Source organism: Pyrus communis, chromosome 2, assembly GCF_041283825.1.
Source record: "Pyrus communis isolate YQ-2024b chromosome 2, ASM4128382v1, whole genome shotgun sequence".
NCBI classification, from domain to species: Eukaryota; Viridiplantae; Streptophyta; class Magnoliopsida; order Rosales; family Rosaceae; genus Pyrus; species Pyrus communis.
In genome coordinates, this window is record NC_142566.1 from 16,050,623 (window position 1) to 16,075,669 (window position 25,047).

General features: G+C 34.0%; 1 protein-coding gene and 1 pseudogene across 4 annotated transcripts; one reads left to right on the top strand and one right to left on the bottom strand.

The window, feature by feature from the left end:
• Positions 1 to 697: 697 nt before the first annotated feature.
• Positions 698 to 5,695, bottom strand: LOC137747530 (SPX domain-containing membrane protein At4g22990). Of its 4 annotated transcripts, none has more exons than XM_088684701.1 (11): positions 5,540 to 5,695; positions 4,774 to 4,844; positions 4,581 to 4,701; positions 3,766 to 4,080; positions 3,523 to 3,636; positions 2,917 to 3,371; positions 2,498 to 2,790; positions 2,229 to 2,413; positions 1,527 to 1,717; positions 1,304 to 1,437; positions 698 to 1,132 (listed from the first exon to the last, which is right to left on the bottom strand). In XM_088684701.1, the coding sequence occupies exons 2-11, from the start codon at positions 4,824 to 4,826 to the stop codon at positions 894 to 896; spliced, it is 2,100 nt and encodes a 699-aa protein (XP_088540827.1). In that variant the 5' UTR covers positions 4,827 to 4,844; positions 5,540 to 5,695; the 3' UTR covers positions 698 to 893. The 4 variants fall into 4 exon arrangements, with proteins under 4 accessions (XP_088540827.1, XP_088540825.1, XP_088540832.1 ...); XM_088684699.1 differs by having other exon boundaries at positions 5,425 to 5,669; XM_088684706.1 differs by having other exon boundaries at positions 3,501 to 3,636; positions 5,425 to 5,630.
• Positions 5,696 to 22,543: 16,848 nt separating this feature from the next.
• LOC148698642 (uncharacterized) lies at positions 22,544 to 23,445 on the top strand (annotated as a pseudogene).
• Positions 23,446 to 25,047: the final 1,602 nt, after the last annotated feature.

The following is a 25,047-nucleotide window of genomic DNA, read 5'->3' on the forward strand; positions in this document are numbered from 1 at the left end:
TATATAATCCTCCCAAATTATCAACCCACATTCTATTCCACTTTCTTCACTCTCTCGTAGCGATCCAGAATGTATACAATCAGTTGTGAATTATTAATGCATGTGAAACATCCACACGTACATGCGCAAGTGATTGCCCTTAACATTAATCGGGATATGTTTTCTTTTACTATTTAAAATGACGTTGATGAAAGGAGATTTGGACTTAAACTCCAGTAAACCACTAAAGACACAAACTCCTCACCATAATATGTTTGTGCCATATAACTCATTTTCTAAGGAGAAATAAAAAAATGTTGAAAAGTCTCATGGGCAATGAATGCCCACAGTTTCATTTGTGAAAGTCTTCTGGGCAAAGTTTTCAATACCCATGCAAAGTGAAAGAGATTGTATAGTCAGACGAAGTTTCATAAATTTCAAGATGCATTAACTGCATCAGTTTGGAGTTGCTCTATAAATAGAGCACTCCGCATGTTTTTAAGTTACAAGGAAAGAAAAGAAGAAGTGAACGAGAGAAAAAATATCAGTAACATCATCTATTTTCTCTGCTTTTATTTGTTATCTGTCTGTGCTATAGTTTTAGTGTGGCATTTTACATCTACCTTGCACCTACCATTAAAAAGGTTATTCTCTCAAACTTTAACCCTTTTATAACAAAAAACCCTTAATTGGCAAATATCAAATGAAACACTAATAATTTGGGCATGTAATAAAGTCTGTTGTGTTATTATATTAAGCTGCTACAACATTTTGAGAACTTGAAAAACATATTGCAAGAGATTCAAGTCCTCACTTTTCATGTAAACACCACCAATAAAAAAGCATTGTTGGCATTGGTTTAATACTGAGAAAGTGTAGAGAGTTCCATTGTACAAAGAGAAGAGGGATGGAAATTAGTAGAGAGAGTTGTAGGTGAAGCAGGTGGCAACAATGGAAGTGACACAGATGAAGAGTGCAGGAACTAAGGTGGTGTTCAACAGCTTGCTTTCGCCCAAAGCCCCCGATATGGTTATTGTTCCATCTGCGATTACCCGAGCTAGGGTTCCTGCTTCGGTTGAAAGCAGTCCGCCATTGTAAGTCCCCCGAGCAAGCCTCGATGACATGACACGAGATAGGAGTGATAAGTTCACACCTGGATTAGTACATCAACTGTCAATCTTTTCATTTCATTAAGCAAAGCAAAATTTCATGTGTATGTGACCAGAAACTAAAAAGATGATTTTTCAGGGCAAACACTTCAAAAAATTCTTACCAAATGCAAATAGAGAAGCAATTATCGTTCCAAATCTAGAGAGTGAATTACCTTCGAGGACTTCAGCTGCCACGAATGTTAAAAGCGCTGAGCCGACATATTGAGGCACGGAGTAAGGGATCAATACGTGGAAGCTTAGTAGTATACCTATGCATACCAAAATCTCCGATACCAGTAAAACTTGCCTGCAATCAGAGAGAAAAAATATGCATAAGCTGATGAGTAACATATAACAGATAATACACACAGTGACTTCTCAATTTTGAAGGTTTACCTTTCTTCAAACATGTTGCTGATGTAACTTCCAATAACAACGTTCACCGGAAGCACTGTTAACCCAAGACATGCAAGAAAGGCTGCCACACTACTAGTTGACCAAACAAAATAATATCCAGTGATGACACTGGATTCAGCAAGCACAATCTCCATTGCGTATTTGAGCATGAAATAGATATATAGTTGAACCTGTTGAGCGTTCACAAGATTCAAGTAAGACGTCGTGCCAAATGTTGGAACAAGTTCAAAAGAGATGAAAGATCTAAATCAGTAATATATGTTCATGCTACTTTACTAAAGCAAGCTTGAGAGCTGAAAAAGGGAAATGAACGAGGCGATCTAAGAAAACCAGAGTAACATATGCTGAGAGAGAGGATCTAAGAATGTACAGTTAGAAAATCGTATTGCTACATTCTTCGGATTTCCATAAACCTAAACAGATTTGCTTCGAAAAGATACAAAACTTCTTAGTTTCGTGAACCTACGAAATACAAACATATGACTTCAGTGATGCCATTTTGTTATGATGAGTTTTCTTAATGAACGATTTTTATTTCCCATGGTTTTAGAAAATCGATCTGCACAATCTAGCTTACTCAACAACAACTAGTCGTTGAAATTCATGAGGTGAATGTTCCTCCTTCTCTCCTCGACGAATAAAGACTTCAACTACAAGTAAGAACTAGAAAATACTCAATACCTTGACTGAAGGGGTTAGTAGTCTATATGCTGACACAATTGAATTGACTGGTTTCTGAATTTGCACAGCATCTTCCTCGGCATCCTCACCATCTGTATCTCTATCTTCAAGTTTTTCCTTAGCTTTGGAGTTTGTAAGGAACGGTTGTGTAGAACCATTCTCCACAGAAATATTTACGTATTTCCCTATTCCAAAAAGCTTCATATCAGTAATAAAGATATTGTGTTCCATAAACAGTATCAAGAATGAAGCATATCTTGCTTACAGACCAGAATTAGATTCTCGTGGCACTTCTGGAGCACGAGAAGGTTCTTTGAAAGAGATTGACAACCACAACAGATAGATGAGCCATGCGAGAGCCATTACCCAACCAGGTAATGTGTCTTCATTGAATGTCAACTTATAAATCTTGAAATTTCTTTGGAACAAACAAGCAAGAGCAGGACCACATGCCATTCCAAGCGCACCGGCACTAACAAAACCAGCAGAAGCCTGCATTCGCAGTTTCAGGGGTACGCAGTCACTGATGTAACGCCTATTAACTGCTCTTGCAGAACCTAACCTGCAAAATTGACAGCATGACTATTGGTGTTAACAAGGTAAACGAGAGAATTAAATTCCAAAGCATGAATAGGAACGGATCACTTGTGCACTAAATTTACAGTTTAACTATAAAAAATTCACTTACCCACAGAATAATCGACCAATCAGAAGTACTGATATGGAATTAAGATCATAAGCTAGAGCATATAAAGTATTTCCCACCAGAAGTATGATGCTGCTAAATATGAGTGGTCTCATGTATGATCTATTTGACCAAGCACTGAAATAAACTGAAGAAAAGATCTGGGCAACAGCCATCGATCCAATCACAACACCACAGACGGTTGCTGCAGCTCCGAGGGTCATGGAGTAATTGTCAGCTGTTGGGACAATTATATATGTATTAACCATATACAGAAATGTGTTTGCCAAGTTTAAGATGAGTGACATGAAATGATATTTGCTGTCATCAGCCTGATCCCCGGATAGAATTGGTAAATCCTCCTCCATGAGAAGTGCATGTTTTCCCAAATAATGAAGGAAACTTGTTGAATTTGACAACCTGTTCACCGCTGCCCTAAGAGAATTAACGACAGGATCCTGCGAAATAAGACCAAATATTTAAACGTCAGTTGAAATTCAATATTGCATAACATACTTGCAGAGGCAGAAACAATTTGAAATTCAATGAGAGGGATTAGAAAAAAGAATTGTTGTTGCAAAGAATACTTCAATGGATATTAGAGTAAACCGGGTGAGAAAAAGCAGGTTGATCATATATTGATATGTAGTTCTCATATTGCTGTTGAAATCCTTGAAGATCCGCAAGGTTGCGAGATATGGCTCCAACAACAGCTCCAATACCCTGCACGTTTAGCTATCAGTTAATGATCCTTGTTTTCAAATATAAAGACTGTATAATTCGTGGAAAAAATTCATAAGGTGCAGTTAAATACGAAAGTTAAAGAAATGAGTACAAAATTCATCACATTACCACATGCTTGCAAACTTGTCGTAACTGAGAATAAGGATGATTTGCACGAGTTTTGACATAGTAATCTGTAAATTTATAGCCAAACCGCTTATCAAACTTCTTCAATATCTTACGCAGACCGATAGCATTCATCTCAACAAAAGAGAGGATTCTTAAAAGATCGCGTCCAACTGATCTGTATGCTTCTTGCAGTTGAGAAATTCTCTCTCTATCAGCATCTTGTCGTATGAGAGACTCATATTGTTCTCCAAGACTAGATAACCTGCTTGCAAGCACTCCTTGTTGTTCCAGCATAAACATGACAATCTTTTCAATCTGAATTTAAAAGACAAAAATACAAAAATTAAAAAAGAAATCATGCTTCTGGCGATGATTTAACACCTAAATCATCCATCAGTGTGAATGGATCAGCTCTACCAGCAAAAATCTATGCTTCGACGTCAATGAATTTAAAAAAGACGAAGTTGATCCACACCAGAAAACAGGGGAAAAAAAGCTCGGGAAGTCTAGACATTTCATTTGGACCATATCCAAACAGATTATCAATTTAATAGACAATAGTTCATCGGCATATGTCCTAATGTCTTTATTTTCCATGCTTGAAAATAAGACGAAGGGTAAAAAACCAAGCATATCTTCCTATTAATATTATCGACGAGATGCAGCAACAGATTGGCCTCACATGTAGTAAACTTTAGCAGAAGGATCACAAATGTGCATGACTTTTAGTTTCAGCAAACATCGCGAATCAAGATAACAATGGCGATTTTGAGAAGTCCTTAAGAACATAATTCCTACATGAATATACGGGTTACCTCGCTATCGAGCAATCTTGAGAAGTCTTTAAGAACATGGGGATGATTTTGTGTTCCAACTTCAATTTGTTGAGTATACTGGTTGAGTTTCTTCTTCATCAACTTGTAGTCCAAATAGCATCTGAAATGAAATAATCAAACTAAAAGTCTAAGCAGATAACATTTTTCAGGTCAAAAACTTACTCGAACATACCCTTGCCATTCTTGAATTTGCGATTCTCGCAACTTCTTCCCGAAGGCGACCATCTTCCAGATTCAATGCAACTGCACGAAGAAAATCAGCAGCAACACAGTGTTTTTGTAAGAGTTGATAAAGCAGCAAAGTGAAGTACTAAAATTTTCCTTCCTCTCAAATGTTAATTATATGCTTTTCGACTTGTAAAAGGAGCAAGATTTTGTTTTGGTAAAATTTCTAGTTCGATTTTTACCAAAACAAAATAATCTAGTTTGGCAATTTCTTCATAACTACTCAAGAATGGAAAAAAAATAAAATAAAATAAAAATCTTCTCCTTTAATTTTTTTCTCAACGAAAACTGGAAAACAACGAAATCTTTGATTTGCCCCATTTTTCTCAATTTCACTTTCCTTGGAGTAAAACGTCCATATCAAGAAATTTTAACTGAAAACATTTAAAAAATAAACACATGAAATGACCTAAACAGTGTGCTCCCCCTCTAAAACCCAAGTCCAAATACCACTCGTCATATATGGCCTTAGATTAAATTAATTAGAATATTGCTCGAAAACACATAAACACAATTCCATATTAAACAAAATCGAATTCAAACAAAAAATGAACAAAAACCCAGAAATTTCATTGGCTGGAGAAGGAGATAACGTTACCAAATCCCAAATAGTTCATCCACCACACACGTTCATGTTTTGGCAAAAAAAAATATCGAAATGGATTCGATTTGAAAGAAACAAAGTTTGTGGGGAAAGCCGAAAAGGCAAGAACCTATTTGCGTGGGAATGGAAGTCCAGAATCATGAGAAAGGTTCCAGAAAACGGATTCCGATAAGAATCTAATGAAGAGAGGATCTGTGTGTGGTGTGGAGCTCTCCTCTTTAAGTGTTTAACTAAAAGAGAGAAGAGTGTAAGTGAATGAGTCAATGTCATGAACTGTCGCGCGAAATCTGTTGTATACGTGGAAGGAGTAAAATGGTAATTATGTTGTATGTATCTCCATTTCACATGATATTTTGGACGCTTTCTGCAGAAAGCTAACGAACCAAAAACCATGCATAACGCCATCCCAATATGCAATAGCAGCCCCAAAAAAATTAATATGACATACAAAATATCAAAAGATCTACAGCCACGAGGTATTGTAAATTAGATTTTTTATTTTGCTAAAATAATTTTTTTATATAAAAATTCTTTATAATAAATTGATGGCAAAATTATGTATTTTTTTTAATTTCAAAACCCTGCTTATTTAGTTGGACTTTATTGTTCTACTAGTAGTTTAAATAACTCAAAACATTTTTGGTAAACATGTTTTTTAGGGTGAACTGCCAATTTAGTCTTTGAATTATCACCTAAGTGAAAATTAGGTCTCTAAATTATTTTTTTTTCTTTCAGAAAAAACAGTATTTGAATTATAAAAAAAATCTACCAATTACATCCCTAATATTATATTCGAAGCTACTATATTCAATTTTCCATCAATTTAAATCATGTTACTTGCATGCGTTACATATTGAAGGGTAGGTTGGTAATTTTACATAAAAAAAATTTATGGAGGTTAACTTTCGAGGGTAAATTAGACATTAATTCGCAACCTATATGAAGTGTTAAGAGCTTATAGGCGAGAAAAGAACGGTATTACACTCTAAAGTGTGTTGATGAAAAATTGGATAAATAGCTTTGAATATAATAGTAGGGATGAAATTAGCAAATTTAAATGAATTTAAGAACTTATTTTACCGAAAAATAATTTAGGAAACTAATTTTCACTAAGATGATAGTTCAAGGACTAAATTGGCACTTCACTCTATTTTTAAGTCAGTTTTTAATAAATATGCAAGTAAGTCCTAAAAGAATACTTGAAGTACTTCTTGCAAGAAGTACAAAGTGTACAACTCAAAGTGTTTTAACCTAATAGATTTTATTTGAATTGTATTCTTTAGAAGGCCAAATTTTACTTCAAATCTTAGTTTATTTTTGCACTATTTTGATGTGGGCCATTCGGATTTTGGTGTTGATCCGCTAATATTTATGTTTTACCGACTCAAACGTGGGGCAAAAACTACAACAAATCTTTGGGTTTTGTATTTATCTGTTTGTATATATATATTTATTTATTCTGATATATTTTGATTTTCTTAGTTTTGTATTTTGAGAAGTTATTCTTTCATGATACTCAAAGTTTAGGAGTGATGTAATTTTGGATTGGGATAGTTATTCATTCAAAGTTAACTGATCTTGTTGTCCCAAATTGCGCTTTTATTTTTATTTTTTCTATCATGAAGTTTTGTCCACATGATTTTCTATCATGGTAGTGTATTTTATTTTATGCTGCGTAATACTATTTTGATGGAGTTTTAATGGATTTTCTTATACTCTATGCAGATTCTTAATCTCATAGGGGGGCTGGGTAAAGTTTGAAATACACACAAATTCTTCACTTTTCGCATCCTTGAACAAATATATAACTATCATCTCATTTTATCAAATGTGTGAGAAGTGTTAATTTTGTCGACGCAGTAGGGACTCTTTGACCTTTTTAGTAGTGAATATGGGGATTAAAGAAATTGTGAGTTTCAATGACCATATTCGGAAATTAAGCTATTAAATTAGTGTTGCCAATGAGAGGATTATTTAAGGTAATTTTGGCAGGGTTTTTTGTTTTCTGTTGTTCATGATAGGGTGATTTTGTTGTTTCAGATATCCCAACTATGAAAACGAGTTGAAAAAATAAATAAATCAAAGAGCCGCCTGCTAGGTTCGAAAACTAATGACTTCTTAAACTCAGTTCACATAATGTGTAGAATATAGGGAGCATAGCAAAATTAAGTCACATATATGAAGAAATCACACTTCAAATTTGATCAGAAACAAAAGGGTTGAGATTATTATTTAAAAAATGAAGATATATACCTAAAAAATATACACGTTTCTTACTTAAATTTCAATATTTATATACGTTTCTTAGTCAAATTTCACCTGAAAACGGTAGTTTAAAAAATTGAAGATATATATCTAAAAAATAAAAGGTGTTTTTTTAACTTTAATCATTCAAGAAGATTGAAATTTAAAATAAACTTGGTGTTAGATTACATATTGATTATAATCTCTTGATATGTCTTTAATTCAAAATAATTAATGTGCATTTTATTTAATGTCTCCCCATTAAATATTTAAATTTATTCATATACAAATTTTAATTTATTGTTTGGCAAAAAAAGTTTTTTAGTTTATTAATTTTATTTAACATTCTTCAAACTTGAAAGACTCAATTAATGCACCTAAATGTTAGTACCGAAATGTGTGTACCAAAATATATTATGTTGAACTAATGTATTTAAATGTTAGTACCGAAATGTATGTACCGAAACATATATACCGAAATGTATTATATTAAATTAATGTACCTATATGTGTGTATATGCACCGAAATGTATTATATTGAATTAATGTACCTAAATGTTTGTATCGAAATGTATGTACCGAAATATGTGTACTTAAATGTATGCATCGAAATGTATTACAATGAATTTAATGTACCTAAATGAAGAAGACAAAGTATATTTAAATATATTGTATAACAAAAATTAGTTTATCTAAATGTTTACAACAAAATATATTACGATAAATGAAATGAAAATGAAAATTATAATGAAATAAAATTAATACGTTAAAAATTAGGAAGAAAAAGAGAAATAACTAAAAAATAAAAATATAATTAATAAATGAGATTATTAATGTATCAAGGAACTGAAATTAGATTTTGATCTTACTCATGATTTTAATTTAAAAATCATCTTTGCCAAGGATTAAATTCTAAAAATAAAGTATATCTTAAAAAAACCTGTTATTACACTTTGAGAAGGGGTGATGAGGATTGCCTTTGATCAGAAATTGAAAAACGAAGAAACTGAAACAAAGGCCGGGTGAGTTTACCTTTATACAGTCCGTATACTTTGATACATATATGGTGGAAACACAAACACACAAACATACATACATACGTGTGTGTGTTTCCACTGTATATGTATGTATGCCGAAAGACTAGCTAACTATAATTGCAATATCTGCGTTTCAAAGCATAATGCAAAAGGCAGGACTTACAGTCACAGAAGAACTCAGAAACTCATGATCAGGTCGTCAAAGTTCACCCTACTGAATGCTGACAAACCTTGTAGGCCTCTTTTCACGTCAAATGAGTAGGAGTACTACTACCTTTTATAAAGAATCACACCGCGGTAAAGTGAGAGATAGAAAGAGAGAAACAAAGCACGAGTTGCCTCTAGACTCTAGAGGATGCCTTTCCACCAAACTAATTATAATTAAGCTGTTTCTTTATTTAACACTCGGCTTTTGAAACAACGAAGGGGTAGTTAAAACTGAAATGGATGAATATCCGCCGTGTTGTTCATGAGCACATGTGATTACATGCCATGCACCTTTACTATTTTGTGGTTCAAAACACAAGAAAAATCATAGATTTTAACATTAGGGTGAGGGTCTGAATCGCAGAGCCTTAGCCAAGTGTCATACATAGAGGGCGTGGATGTAAGTTGCTGTAAAACAATATGAAAAAGACTAGAGAAAACTATCTTATTAAACCACATTTTATAAACGACATGATATGGTAATAAAGTAAGATTTCATGATTTAAAAAAATTTTAAAAAGGCAAACCTCAACAACATCATATGATTTATAGACCGTGGTTTAAAAGATGATCTCTCTAGCATTTCCTCAATAATATATATAATAACGACATGATATGTATACATGATTCTCCTCTTCTCATAGTTTAGTTGAATTTAGTATAAATTATACTATCATGAATTTAGTATAAATTATACTATCACTTGTCAAAAAAAAAAAAAAAAAAAAAAAAAAAAAAAAAAAAAAGATCTACCAGTTGGCATATGAGGATTGCTATTGAAAATCGCTCATAAGCAAATTAAGTGAGACTTGTGAACACTTGTAGTAATTTCTACCTAACACTTAGTAGTAACGCAGTAAAAAAGAAATATTACATGTGTCAACAAGTCCTACTTTAATGTGCTTTTTAGAGAATTTAAGTTATGATGATACAATGTGATATAAATAATGTAGTTTCTCTAACATTTCTCACATAATATCGTTCCTCTTAGGTATATAAGTTTGAGTTCATGAATCTCACCTGGAGAAAATTTTGTTGAATCTAGTAGTACTACTAGTAATATAGAAAGAGTGGTAATATTACTTTACATGTTTTTCTCATTAGAAGAAGAGGGGGTTTTAAATTTGAAAGCTTCTAAAATAGAAATACTGCTAGATAGATCAAGAATTTGTGGGTAACCCTAGTTTACATGTTAAGCTGTGTTAGGTTGGCAATAAGATTTGGCAACAAAAATGCACCGCAATCATATTCAAATACAGTTTAATAACATTCCAATCTGATATATCCAAATCACAAATCCAATCCAACTTATTTGGTTTGCACGACATTAATGTTTATTTTGATCCTTTGATTCAAACACCAAAACATATAGTATATGTTTGAATTGACGCCAATATACTTTTTGTTTTTTAATACAACAATATATTTACATTAAAGAATGAGAGATTTGTCATTTAGTCTTATTATCTAGTAATATTTATCTTTACTTGTAAGTAAGAAGTCTTATGTTTGATTCTCGTTAATGCTGAGTTCAATACCAATTTATTTCCCCACCCCTTAGTATAAACATATCGTTGTGCAAAAAAAATAAGGAGAGAAAAAGTTGGACTAAGCTGCACAATAAGTCTATCAACATTACAAATTGACTTCGAACTCGTCATAATAAATTGATATTACTAAACTATAGTACTAACTATTAAGTTTCGAATTGACATGCATATTACCTCATGGGGTCTCTTGTTTTTCCTCATGATTCAAAAATCAAAACATCTTTGAAGACTCGTAACCTTATGAACTCATCATGATCTTTTGAATTCAATTCATTTCCCAATTTCAAAAAGAAAAAAAATATTCTTTCTATTTAACAACAAGAACAGGCTTAATATTCATTGGCCTTCTGAAATTCACTTATTTTTTTCCTTCACCTTCCCTTTTTCGGTCAACTTTTTCATGATTCGGTAGCACATTATAGGCATTTGATCATACTGTTATTGATGTGGCCTTTTGTTGGCTTCCAATAAAGAAACCCACTTTATATAATGTCATGTGGATAAAATTTACAACAACGCATTATTAACACAAGACATCACTTAATCCTACTTAATCCTCAATCTAATTGACCAATTCATTTTTTCTCATTCGAAAATAATCCACCACCCAACAATTAACTAAATAACCACACCAAATCCATGCCACTAGTATCAACAAATCGAAGATATACGGCATAGTGACAAGAGCTTCAAAGGGTTAGTAGGAATTTTAGAGGACAAGGTGAGACTCAATGATAGTTCAGTGCCATGTCAATATTTAGAAAAATGCCAGGAAAATCATATTTTTGTACTACATTTGTGTATAATCTGATGTAGCAAGTGACATAGAAATTGATACCAGGTAAAATACCTTACAATAAAAAACTTAAAACCAATTGTACTGACTGGTCAACCATATTAGTCAATTGAGTACAGATTGTTAGAAGCCCACCAACATATAAACCAACCAAACTTAAAAGGTTAAAACTTAACAATGTGAACTTCAGTTAAGGTTTAGTCTTAGTACTTGAGTTAAGTTCACTTGGTTAATAAAGTGTCAATACTAGCAAACCCTACAATGTTTAAATCCAACGAAGGTTGTAAATGAAGCTTGGTAAAGTATTGAACACAAGGAAGTTTTTGGCCGGAAAAACCCACCTTTGGGTTAAAAAACTGAGGACTGTCCACTGAGTCCAATCCACTAGTGTAAACAAAGGTTCATTCAAAGGCCACAAGCTCAATTCCTAGATCCCTATCTACGGAGTAGTTTTACCTTTGTGCAACATTGCCTTACACGAGATAGACTCCTTCGGTCTTCACGAAGTGGCAACTCCTCCTGAGCTCATCACCTTGTGGCACCGAGATCAACACGATTAATGATATGATGTTATGATATGCTTATGAGATCTGAATTCAGATGACTAGTCAGGTTTTCCAGTCAAATAGTTGAAGAATAACCTAACATGAATCCGAGAGATTGGTTCATGAAGGATATGAAACTTAGATTTAGACCAAAAGCTTAATGCAAAACCATTAAAACAATGCAACCCTAATATGCAGTGATTAGGTTTTTGTGCATGAGATGGTTTTGTGGCTAGTGATTTGATTTGGAAGCTTAAAAGGTAGCTCTAGGCTAAATGCACTATTCTTCTTGAAATGTAAATAACCTAGCCAAACACAAGTGAATCTGTGAAAACCCTTTTAATGGGAGAGATCAATGTTTCAGATAAGGGGAACAAGGAGACACGTGTCACAAGCCAAAGAAACCTTTTTAGATCAAGCATGAGAAATCCACTCATAAGAAAAGGTGTCAGATAACACATGCAGGCTACCTTAAATTGCGTGCCTAGACAGTTGGACAATAGAAGGAATTTATGACCAGACAACTACACTAAACAAAAAGAATCTGGAAAAATAAGCTTGATATGTATATGCAAATGTATGATTCAAACCTTTTGTAGTGAAGATAGCTGGTGTTTTGACAAGTTCAATCCCAGTCGTAATTCCAGATCAGCATTGTACCCTAACTCTAAATTATGAGCATGTGTGGTAACACTTAAAATTTTGACAAGGGAAGCCAAACAATAAACCTAGTACTCAACAATCTCCCCCTTTGGCTTTCCTTGACAAATAACCAAAACCTATTACTAAAACCACACTTCACCCACACTTAAGGAATCATGTTGTGACAAGAGAAGAACAAGTAACAACTCTTGTAGTAGCACACATTTCTCGGCAAGAGACAAGTGAGATTTATCATGAATTATTACAACACAAGCTCAATCTTAAAAATGACACCACAAATTGCATGATCAACATGGGTTATTCCAGTACCACATTTAAAACACATTTAAATTTTTTTCTCCCCTATTTTGTCATGGTAAGACCAAGGAAGAAGGTGATAAACAAGTAAGCACAACAAATAGCAAGGAAAAAACAATGTAGCATAAAAAGTAACAAAGAAAGGTCAATGCATCTAGGAAAATCAAAATAGCCCACAAAGTACAATTCTTGGTACAAAAATAATAAATACCAAACAATTTAAATTCAAGGGTCATGATATGCCAAATAAGAACAAACTAAGAGTAGCAAGGTTAATTACAACAAAAGCCAAAAAGAAATGGAGTTTCAACTTTAACAACCACTGTTTAACATTAAATAAAAGGAACTCCCCCATAACACTTGCTCTCATAAAAACAAAACTAAAACCATACAAGAACATCCCATTAACCTAGAACTCATCTGATTGTGATGAGTCATCTGAACAGTTAGGAGATCTAGCAGCAATGCCAGCTTCAACAGAGGCATCTCCAGGATGTACACCACTACCAAAACCTTCGAGATATGAGTAGATGAAAAATGTTGATGAACACTAATGGATACACCCTTTCTTGTAGCAGCATAGATTACGACCATCTTGGCAGCAACGGCACTCGAATGACCAGATGAGGCAGCATAGTGATAAGACACAGAAGATGGATCCAAGGGACGCTGAGGAACAAGTTTTGGAGGACGTAGAGACAGCTCAGGGACAAAAGATATAGGATCCAGGGAGGTTTGACTCAAAGACGGTATAAAGAACGAGTGACTGACATGAGGTGAAGACGCTGATGGATTGACCAAAGATTTAAAATCAACAAATTGCTTCCTAAGGGAGTTGATCTCGAACTCAAGATGTGTTATTTTTCTTTCCTAGGAAACATTTGGTGGTGGGGCTGGTCTAGAATTACCCTGAGCAACAACATTAATTACATTGCTCAAGTTCATCATATTTACGTCAAGATCCTTAGTGGTTCTTGGAAAAATATCACTCATACACTTTTGGACACCAGCATGCTCACAAAGCTGAGTGATCAAACAAGGATGAATTGTACAGCCTCTTTAGTGGGTTCCAAAATGTTTCAACTTAGACAACACAGATTTGAAAATCAAAAACCCAAAAGGAACATCACCATTAGTCAACATTGAGAACAATACTTTGGCAAACTATACGGTAAGATTACCATTGCTTGAAGACGATAAGACATTTCTACGCATAAAATATGACCAGCTCCTATACAAAGGTTTGAGACGAAACTTGAACACTTGACCATTAACCAGCAGAATGGACGAATCAACATAAGCCTCATGATGGTAGGCTTTCATGTCATACTAACAAGTAGCTAAGTTATAGCTTGGTAAAATAGAGGCAGGGGATAGATCAAGTTCTAGAACCGTACAAATGATGGACGTGTCAAAGGGCACTAGAATACCACAAACATACACAGCCCCACCAAACTCAAGAAAATTTGACAGAATATTAGAATAAAATTATGGACCATTGTTAAATTGAAATTGGGAGGAGGAAAGTTTACCCTACGAAGCTTGTACCTTTCGATGAGGTCATCAGATTAGATAACATCAGTCACTAAGAGATCATTTTATACGATACTTCGTTCTGGTACGACTTTTCGAGTAGCCACTGGTGTGAAAAAGTTCTTGGCTCGAGTGGTAGAAAATGCAGGAGCTTGATCCCTAGATGCAGCATTAGATGAGTTCCTTGCAGTCTAAGACCGAGTAGAACAACAAGAGGGTTGAGCATAGGAAGAACTTTTGTTTCCAGCCATGGGTAAGCAATCTTTCTTGCAAGATGGTTCAAGAATTTGAGATGGAGGGAAGGAAATCAACCAAGGCTAACGACACATAATGAGGTAAGGCAAAAACCTAGATGGGTTAGATAAAGTTAATACCCAGGACACTGTGAAATAGTCTAAGCCGTATGATGAAAACCAACGGATGAGATGCAACAGTTAAAAATAGACAGTGTAAAGACAAGAATACCTTTAATGAACCTCACCTTGCTGATTATACCACGTGACTAGTCAGAATATTGAAATTAATTACAACAAAACTAGTTAAGTGCAACAAAATGCAATCAAGGGAGAAGACAGCACAAAAGACAGGAGAAAACAAGCAACAGTTGCAAACCTAGTACAATTTGAGCTACTGTTAACTGGGAATTTCATAGAGAAAAACCAAGAATAAAACAGATTTAGAAACCCTGCTTCCAAGACAAATTTGATAATAATTTTTTTTTTTTTTTTTTTTTTTGATAAAGTAAGTACATTAGAAAAGAAACATGGAATGCAATACTTCAAGAAAAAATCTTTAAGGTCACACAAGTATAACACAACATAGATTAACACTAATTCACACAATAGCCATGATGTGTCAAGGTATGGAAAAGGGATTGGTGATAGCCATCTTAAAGTCAAAGTTTCATGTAACTCAGCAAAGAATTTAGTCAAAGGCTAACCAAACTTTTAATAACCTATTGAGATTAAGACACAACCCTTGCAACATAAATTGAGCCAGTATCTAAACACAAAACTACACACAATAAAGAACCCATCCAATAGAACTTTTAAGTTGGTAAGGGTGATATGGAGCACATTACCATTGATAGGATTGGTGAGAATTGCATTTGGATAATCCAAGACACATTTTGAATCCTTCTTGAGATAAGGAAAAATGAATTGAATGCCTATAACATTGCATGAGATAAAACTTTTGAGAATTTTTGGAATTTTTCCTTTTCTTTTCTTTTTTTTTTTTTTTCGAATTTTTGAATTTTTGAATTTTTGAGAACTTTGCTCATGAATTTTTGAATGCCTATAACACTCAGATATATGATTTTTCTTTTGAGAGGGTTTGGGCACAAAGAAAGACAAACTAAGTGGTGTTTTGCACTAGAAAAGACACTTAGCACAATTTAGAGAGAATAATTGTCCTTACACCTCAATCAAGATCAAAGTAAGCCTAACCCTTAAATCAGCAAGTGCTTTTGACATATGAGACAAAGATTTTTTAGAAGCTATTAGCCATAACAGGGAGAACCTTTGACATCATAGAGAAAAAAAATTAATCAAGGTTAATCTACAAAATGTCAACATGTGAGACAGTTAAGAAATGCACAAAGTGACACACAAACTTAACTGATGAGTTGATTGGCAAGACAGATATAAGATCAAGAAAAGAAACATGTAGAAGAATAACAAAATAGAAGCAAGGTTACTCAACTTATTCAGTCAAAGACACAAAAGTTAATAGACCATCAAAGATTTTAGCGTCTTCGATTTTCCAAAAGACTTATGGAATACACAACTGGTTGTTCCTTACATGGCACGAAGTTTATAACAAAAACATTTCTTTGCAAAAACCTCCTAAGAGCAAGATATTTGTTCCCAAGACATTTGGAATATAAATATTTGACAACATTCATCCAAACAACCAGTGCATAGTCATGATTAGAAAGACATCAAGAACCAAATCAAGGTCATTAACTTGAAGAACAAACCACACTGCAAAGATGTAATCCAACAAGGCATATGAAGAATTTGCATTCATAAGTGGATAAGCATACCTTGGTGTTGTAATGCTTCCAGCAATCAATATAAGAGGCATCTCACCGTGAATCAACATTGGAGATTGAATGATTGAAATTTCATTCTCTAGATAATAGGCTTAGGCAAAATCATAGCAGTACGCCTTTATGTGAGATATAATAGGATCCCTTCCCAAGATGCAAGGTTCACACAAGTAGCATTTAGAGATAAAGACTTGTAATTGTCCACATTGGACCATTTGTTGAAAATGATCAGTGTTCTAACCTGAGCAATCATCACACTTAGAGGCAACAATTGTATAACAATTTTCCTTTTATCTTGGAACCACCAACATGTTCTTCCCACATTTATCAGCAATTATGCAACTCGTCTTGGAAAAACAAACTTCATTAGCAACTGTGTCATAAAGTTGATCAATTCTAAGAAGACTAGTTGACAACCCAGTCATATAGCAAACATTTTCAAGTATAGGGAGTCCCGGAATTTTCATCACTAATTTTCCAACAACCTTAGCCTTGTCTCCTCCCCCAAACTAAAACATACCACTTTTGAATGGTACAAGAGATAGAAAAACATCTTTGTCACCAGTCGTGTGATGAAAGCAACCACCGTCAAGGTGCTAAGTGTCTGGCCTAAAGAATGATGTTGAACTTTGAGCAATCAAACACTTCCCAAATCCACGTTGAAAATCACTTGAATTTGACTTGACATTTCTTGAGCTTGAAGAATTAATAGTATTGGACATTCTGCTGACCGCTCTGGTTAAACGATCCACTTGTTCCTTTAGATCATTTTTCCTTTCCAGATATAGTTTTCTACACGTAGGTAATGTGGCCAAGATCACCACAATTATGACATTTGGGAACGAAGATAGTCCCTGAAGCAAAGTCAACCAAAGGAGATACAAAAGGGAGTTCCTCAAAAGCATATGAGTTGACACCCATGGAACTTGAACTGCTTCCATCACAAGCAAGCACATATATACCTTCACACTAAGTTCCAATATAGAGTATTTTTCCTAAAGAGTCAACCCTCATAGATAGACAATTTAACTTGTGCGAAGCCTCATCCAACTCAGAAAACAACTTTAAATTAGCTTCTCGATATAATTCATTGTTTTCCTGCAGCAAATTCATTTGTTAAAGTAGACTTTCATGTGAAATCATTAAACTCTGAACATGATCTTCAAGAGAGGCAATTAAGTCATCCATTTCATCATCATCACCATAAAATGAGCCTCTTTCATATAGCATGTGAAGTTTAGCTTCTAATCATATGATTTAGTAACTCAATTCTATTTTGACTAGTCAGAGAGACTCAACCTCTTTTTGTAACACAACCACCGTTTTGGTCAACTCAACATTGTCCAACACTGCAACACACATCTCATCAAGTAGAGATTCATACAGGCTTGACAACTCCTGAGATGATAACACATTAGTATCATTAAAAACTTTATCTTTTCCATTAGAAGATGCTTCATCAACAGATGCAACAAATACAACAATCCCTTCATCATCAATTGATGACTTGTCTGATGACACAAATCTTGATCATCACTGCCACTCTAAGTAGCCATCATAGGCTTTTTACGTTTCTTAGCAAGAAGTCTGGTGTTGGCACATTCAGCTGCACGGTGCTTACTTTCATCACAAGCAAAACATGGACCAGAACTTTTGGATGAACTTTTGTCTTTCTTTTCTGAATAATCACTAGATTTCTCACCAAAGAATAGTTTTCCACGATTGTTTAATGACCTCTCAAACCACTTGACATCCATTCCTTTGTTTTTTAGACCTCTTCTAAATTGCTTGACAAATAGAACAAGATCATCCTTTGAGAATTGTTTACAAGAGTCACTAGTAACTTTGTTGTTCTCAACACTTTGACGAGTGGCATCTTTTCTCTTTTTGGAGATACCATCATCTATGTTAAGCTGAAAATATCATAGATAATGAGTTTTCCCAACTAACTTTCCAAGTTTAATCTCACTTAAATCTTGAAACTCTTGGATGACAATTTTCTTTGCTTAGAACCTCTTGGGCAAAGATCTTAAGATCTTTTGAACAATCATTGTTCCACAGATAGGTTTCCCTAATCCGAAAGCTTCATTCGTCAACATTTCAACTTTTTCATAGAAGGTTGAGAAGGTTTCAGACTCAAGCATTCTTAAATCTTCAAACTTTGAGAGGGTCATTCCGAGCATTCTTCTTCGGATGCTTCTTCTCGAGACTTTCATAGTGAAACCTTTATTGAAGCATCAAATCTCTAACTTGTTTGTCACCTTCATGAAAGATTCAGAATTTATCCCAAGCTTGCTTGGCAGTTGTGCAATAATGGATATGAGCAAACTGAGTTGGTGATATGGTAGATACAAAAGTATTTATTGCCTTCCTATTTGCCATTGCAAATGTCACTTCATCAGTAGTCCATTGACTTTTAGGTTTCATCACTAACTCCCCATCAACAGCTCTAAAGAGAACCCTCTACTCAAGAGTAAGGTAATCAACTGCAAAAAAGTCATGTGCCTCAAGGAATATTTGAAACTTCTCATTCCACCACATAGTTCACGCCATCAAAGAACGGATGAGAGTTACACGATCATAGTCCATGATATATGTCCACCCAATACCAGTAAAATCTCAGAGATTACTTTATGTATGTCTAGAGCAAAGCTCTGATACCAATTGAAATTGGTACCAGGTGGAATACCCTACAATAAAAAACTTAAAACCAATTATACTGACTTGTCAACCGTACTAGTCAAATGAGTAAAGATTGTTAGAAGCCCAGAGCATGTAAACCAACCAAACTTAAAAGGTTAAAAACTTAACAATGTGAACTTCAGTTAAGTTTTAGTCTTAGTACTTAAGTTCACTTAGTTAATAAAGTGTCAATACTAGCAAACCCTACAATGTTTAACTCCAACAAAGGTTATAAATAAAGCTTTGTAAAGAATTGAACACAAGGAAGTTTTTGGCCAAAAAAAAACCCACCTTTGGGTTAAAAACCCAGGGACTTTCTACTGAATCCAATCCACTAGTGTAAACAAAGGTTCATACAAAGACCACACAAGCTCAATTCCTAAATCCCTATTTACGAAGCAGCTTTACCTTTGTGCAACCTTGCTTTGCATGAGATGGACTCCTTCAGTCTTCACGAAGTGGCAGCTCCTCCTGAGCTCATCACTTTGTGGCACTGAGATCAACACGGTCAATGATATGATGTTATGATATGCTTATGAGATTTGGATTCAGATGACTAGTCAATTACTCTAGTCAAACAATTGAAGAATAACCTAACATGAATCCAAAAGATTGGTTTATGAAGGATATGAAACTTATATTTAGACCAAAAGCTTAATGCTAAACCATTAAAACAATGCAACCCTAATATGCAGTGATTGGGTGTTTGTGCATGAGATGGTTTTATGGCTAGGGATTCAGTTTGAAAGCTTAAGAGGTAACTCTAGACTAAATGCACTCTTCTTCTTGAAATGTAAATAACCTAACCAAATACAAATGAATCCTTGAAAACCCTTTTAATGGGAGAGATGAATGTTTCAGACAATGGGAACAAGGAGACACGTGTCATAATCCAAAGAAACCTTTTCAGATCAAGGGTGAGAAATCCCCTCACGGGGAAAGGTGTCAGATGGCCCATGTAGGCTATCTTAATTTGTGTGCCTAGCCAACTAGACAACTACACTAAACAAAATGAATCTAGAAAAATAAGCTTGATATGCATATGCAAATGTATTATTCAAACCTTTTGTATTGAAGATGGTTGGTGTTTTGGCAAGTTCAATCCCAGTCATAATTCCAGATCATCATTATACCCTAACTCTAAATTATAAGCACGTGTGGTAACAATTACAAATTTTGACAAGGAAGCCAAATATTAAACCTACTACTTAACAAACATGCACATGTCATGTCAATTAATGTATTTATTTTATCGAATATTGATTGTCTGAATTATTTGCCATATGAGATGATACACATATAAATATGGTCTCCTTAACACTAATCAAATAATAAAGCCAAAAAAACATAAAAAAGTTTAGAGTTGTACTACACTTACTATTTATTTGTATCATCTCTATAATAGAGGTATAACCAACTAACACTTGTAGATCTCATCTCTATTAGATGGATGATATAAATAATGGTACAAATAAATAGTAAAAACAACATTTTTGAAAAGTTTAACAAACTTGTATTCCATGCCACTCCATAATCCATCCCAAATACATACCATTAAATCACACAACATGGGAAAAACAGATAAGAGAAATAGGAAATAGGCAAAGTGACATAGAATATGAGCCTTAACACTCTGTTTGGATACAGTAAAATAAAACAGAATTTCACTTAAACTAGGGAATTCAAGATGGAAAAGTAGTTTTCCCTCGTTTGGGAACCTTGCACCTCGAGAAAAGGCAATTTCTACAAGAAAAAAAGGTGGAAATTGGGGACGAAGATTTCCGAGTTTAATTTCCACCTAAAGAGGTGTAATTTCACAATTCCAACAACAATGAGAATCTCGAATTCATTTGTAGGGAAATCTTGCGAGTGCCAAATTTCAGGATTATGGCGCCAAACTGGGATGTATACTGCCAAATTTCACAATAAAAGGGCTGCATCTTCACTTTGTTAACTCTCCAATCTTCCAAGGGATTTTCGCTCATGCAATCATCTTCTTCCTTTGTTCTAGGTCAGCATCTCTACTCTCTTCTTTCTTGAATTATTTTTGGCTTTTTGGGTATACTCATTATAGAATTGTGAATTTTGTTGATAGTTTTATGTTTGGTGTGCATATTATGTTTTTTTTCTCCGATTGAATTGTCTACTGGGTCTATAATTAACCTTATCTGGGAAAGGTGGAAGGTTTTTGGTGATGGTGGTGGTTTGGGGGAGAGGGCTGGGTGGGGGAAGGAATACACTCTTTCTATACTACTTAAAAACACGCTATTGGTTGTTCCCCTGAATTGTTTCCTTCACTTCAAAGGAGGAAAAGAAAAAACATAGTCTAGTAGTCCTCCATTTTTAGTTTTTTATGGCCTTTGGTGTTAGTTCCTTGTTATAGATATTGTGCTTTTGAAGGTTAACTATAAAAAACTAAAATACAGATGCTAGTATGATTGAAGCCGTGACTTTCATTGCTGCATTTAGCAGTATAAATAAGTGTTGGATTACAATAGTCCTACGGGGATTCAAAGATCCCATCTATACCAAATACATGAGTTTACGATGGTCACATTAACAATAGCCAAGATTGATCAGATGTTGTGCCTTTGGTGTTAGTTCATTTGTTTTTTGGTTGCCTCGCCTCATTCTTGCTTCAAAAACCTTGTGTATTTACATTTATATTTACAACTTTTGGTTAAACAAAAAGTCGCATATCCCATAAATATTTGTTGCATATCACAATACATCTTTGTTCATATATTCAAACAGGTATGGAAAATACTCATATTGTAGACATACTAACGAGGTTAAAGTGAAAGCGTGCTATAAATGAAGAGGAAAATAGGGAAAAAAATATTTTTGTCAGCACAATTATATATGTTATTGTCATGGTCATGCATTAGTATAGTAAGAGTGTTCTTCTCAAAGAATCTTCAAATGGACTAAGTTTCAGGATACATTGGCATTGCAGGTGTTCCACGATTATCAAGCTCAGAGAGTTGCCGATAATTCCTAATGGAAAATTAGTTGCTTTTAGTTTGTATTGTCATAGTGAATGTGGATTTCATATGAATACTATGGCTTTATGTGTTTCTTGAACTTGTTCTGTTTGATTTATAATGCTATTTTTTAAAGAGAAATGTTATTGGCACTCCAAAAATCTCATTATTGGAGTGTAGAATGAAATTTTTGGAGTGCCAATAACAATTCCCTTTTTAAAAAAGATCATGTTTGTGCAGCTATATCCATATAATGTATGTCTATTTCAAGCAACTATACTCAAGTTTTTGTAGCTTAGCTCCATATAATTATGAATGTATAAATGTTAGCTAATACTCGGATTGTTACTATGAATGTGTATATGAGTGACTTAACGTCTCAATAATATATTTTCTATGTTAGGAGCAATGGAATGATCTGATAGAAAACCAGCATGCAAACAAAACCCAAGGAGAAAGAAAGAGAACCAGAAAATTGAAAATGAAGGAGAGGAAAATAATTATTTTAGATGGAATGTAGATATGGAACGTGCTTGGGCTAACATTCTTTGCAAAGAACGAAGATTGGGAAACAAAGGAGATCGTGGTTGGAAGACAGCTGCTTATAATTCTACTATAGCCATATTATTTGCTCGATTTAATGTTCATATAACTGCTGATAACATTCAAAATCGTGTGAAGTCTTGGAAAAAGTTTTATGCAATAGTGAGTAATATACTAAGTCAAAGTGGATTTAATTGGTATGTAACCAAAAAGATGATGAGTGTAGATGAAGACCCTGCCTGACAAGAGTACGTGAAGGTAACAAATTCATTATTTTTCTTTTGTGTGTGTGAAATTCTTTTAATTGTTCTTTTTGATCTTTTATGTTTTGATTGGTAGTCACATGATGGTGTTAAAATCTTTCATTGGAAGGTCATTCAAAACTAGGATGATATAGTGGATTTGACCGGTGAGGGTGCTGAAACATGTGTAGAAGCCGTTGAGATTATGACTCCTTCGCATAATGAATCTGATCATAAGATTTGGTTGGTGATGCACAAAGTTTAGAAGATATTGAAATTGTTAATAAGATTTCACCTAGTTCAGCCAATGGTCAAAAGACTCAAAGCAAGAGAAAACCAGCAAGTTTTGTTGATGTGCCTCATACAAAAACAAGATCAACCATCCCTAAAGATATGATTGCATATTCACTTGCCAAGATGGCTTCATCCTTTCAAGATTATATTTTTGCAGACACAAAGAAACTTGATCCAATAGAGGTATATGATGAAGTAAATGCAATACAAGATCTCAACTAAGAAGAACAAATCAAAGCATGTGCTCAGTTAATCGAAAATGACAAGCAATTTCTCATGTTGAAGAAACTCCCAATTGAGAAGAAAAAGAATATGGTATTATTGCTTACTTCACGAGGCACATAAGATTGTTTTCATTATGTTTCTCATTTTAGTGATTTTCAGTAAGACATTAGTTAGAATAAAAGTCCTGCATGTCACGAATGTTCGTTGACATTTGCAAGTGCGCTTTATAGGAACTTTCCTACTTCAATCAACTCTTATCATATTATTGCAAACCTTTTTTCCAATAAAATATTATTACAGACCTTTTGAGAAGTTCTTAGTTATTGGAAAATTTAGACTATTTTCCTTTAATGCGGGTTTGGCAACCCCAATTTTTGGTTTCATGACCTTTATCATTGATGACTTTGTTACCAGTTTTAACATTTTTCTTTATTCAAATTTGTATTCTTCTATGGAATATAAATTCTAGGGAATATCCAAACAATGAAATTTGTAATTCCCTTCATTTTGTAATTTCCATGTATCCAACATCCAAATAATGAAATTTCACTTGACGGGGTTTCAATTATTGGGAATTGTAATTCCTGTCATTTAGAATTTTATGAAAATTTAGAAATTTTCCATCCAAACATACTGTAAAAGGTTGCCTCATGCGTTTTTTACAAATTCGGGAATTTAGTCACCTGCACTAACTTTTGTATTTAAATTGATGTATTTGTCGATTTGTTCCCGAACTTGTATAAAGTTGCCAATTTCCTCCCTGAACTTTTATTTTAGCCAATTTCCCCTAAACTTTTATAATTAGCCACTTCCGTCCGAACTTTAATTTTAGCTGAAGTTTTATAAATAGCCACTTCCCCCCTAACGCTAGATTTTAAAAAATTTCATCCAATTTTCCATTACTTTTGCCCCCATACAGTTGTCATATGTTGTCCATGTGATCAAAATAGATGGAAAGTTGGATGAAATTTTTTAAAATCTAACGTCAAGGGGGAATTGGCTATTTATAAAAGTTTAGGGGATAATTGGCTAAAATTAAAGTTTAAGGGGGAATTGGCTAAGTATAAAAGTTCAGGGGATAATTGACTAAAAGTAAAGTTCAGAGAGAAATTGACAGATCTATACAAGTTCAGAGAGCAAATCGACAAATATGCCTTTAAACATTCTCACTTATTCTCATATCACATGTTATGAAAGGCATCTTTATATGTGTAAGTGAAACTCGATAATACGTATAAAAAAATGTAAGAGAGACTAGGGGTGTGTTCGGTTTCAATCAGTTCGCTTTTTTGCCAAAACCGAAATTTCGGTTCAATTCATTTTTTTTCACTTTTTGTTCGTTTTAGTTTAATTTTGATTTCGTTTTGTTTTTTGGTCCACTTTCGGTACGTTTAGGGTTTTTTTTTTATTTTTTATTTTTCTTAATTTTTTTTAACGATATAGTAACTGGAACACCGATCCATTAAATCTCATGTCCATAGGTTCATGCAAAAGACCTGCAGATATAGGTACAAAAATTTCTTTCACATTCATCGCATTGTCCCTTTGTTTTACAACAACAATGAGCAGTCTCAGAAGCATTTCCCTGCTTGAATTATCCGATTTCAGACTGACAATTCTTGTCCTCTTCTTTAATTTCTTGGACTTGAATTATCCGATAGCTGCTTGAATCATCACCCACTTCATTGCACAACTGAAGAACATTGTTTGCTTTCAATTCTG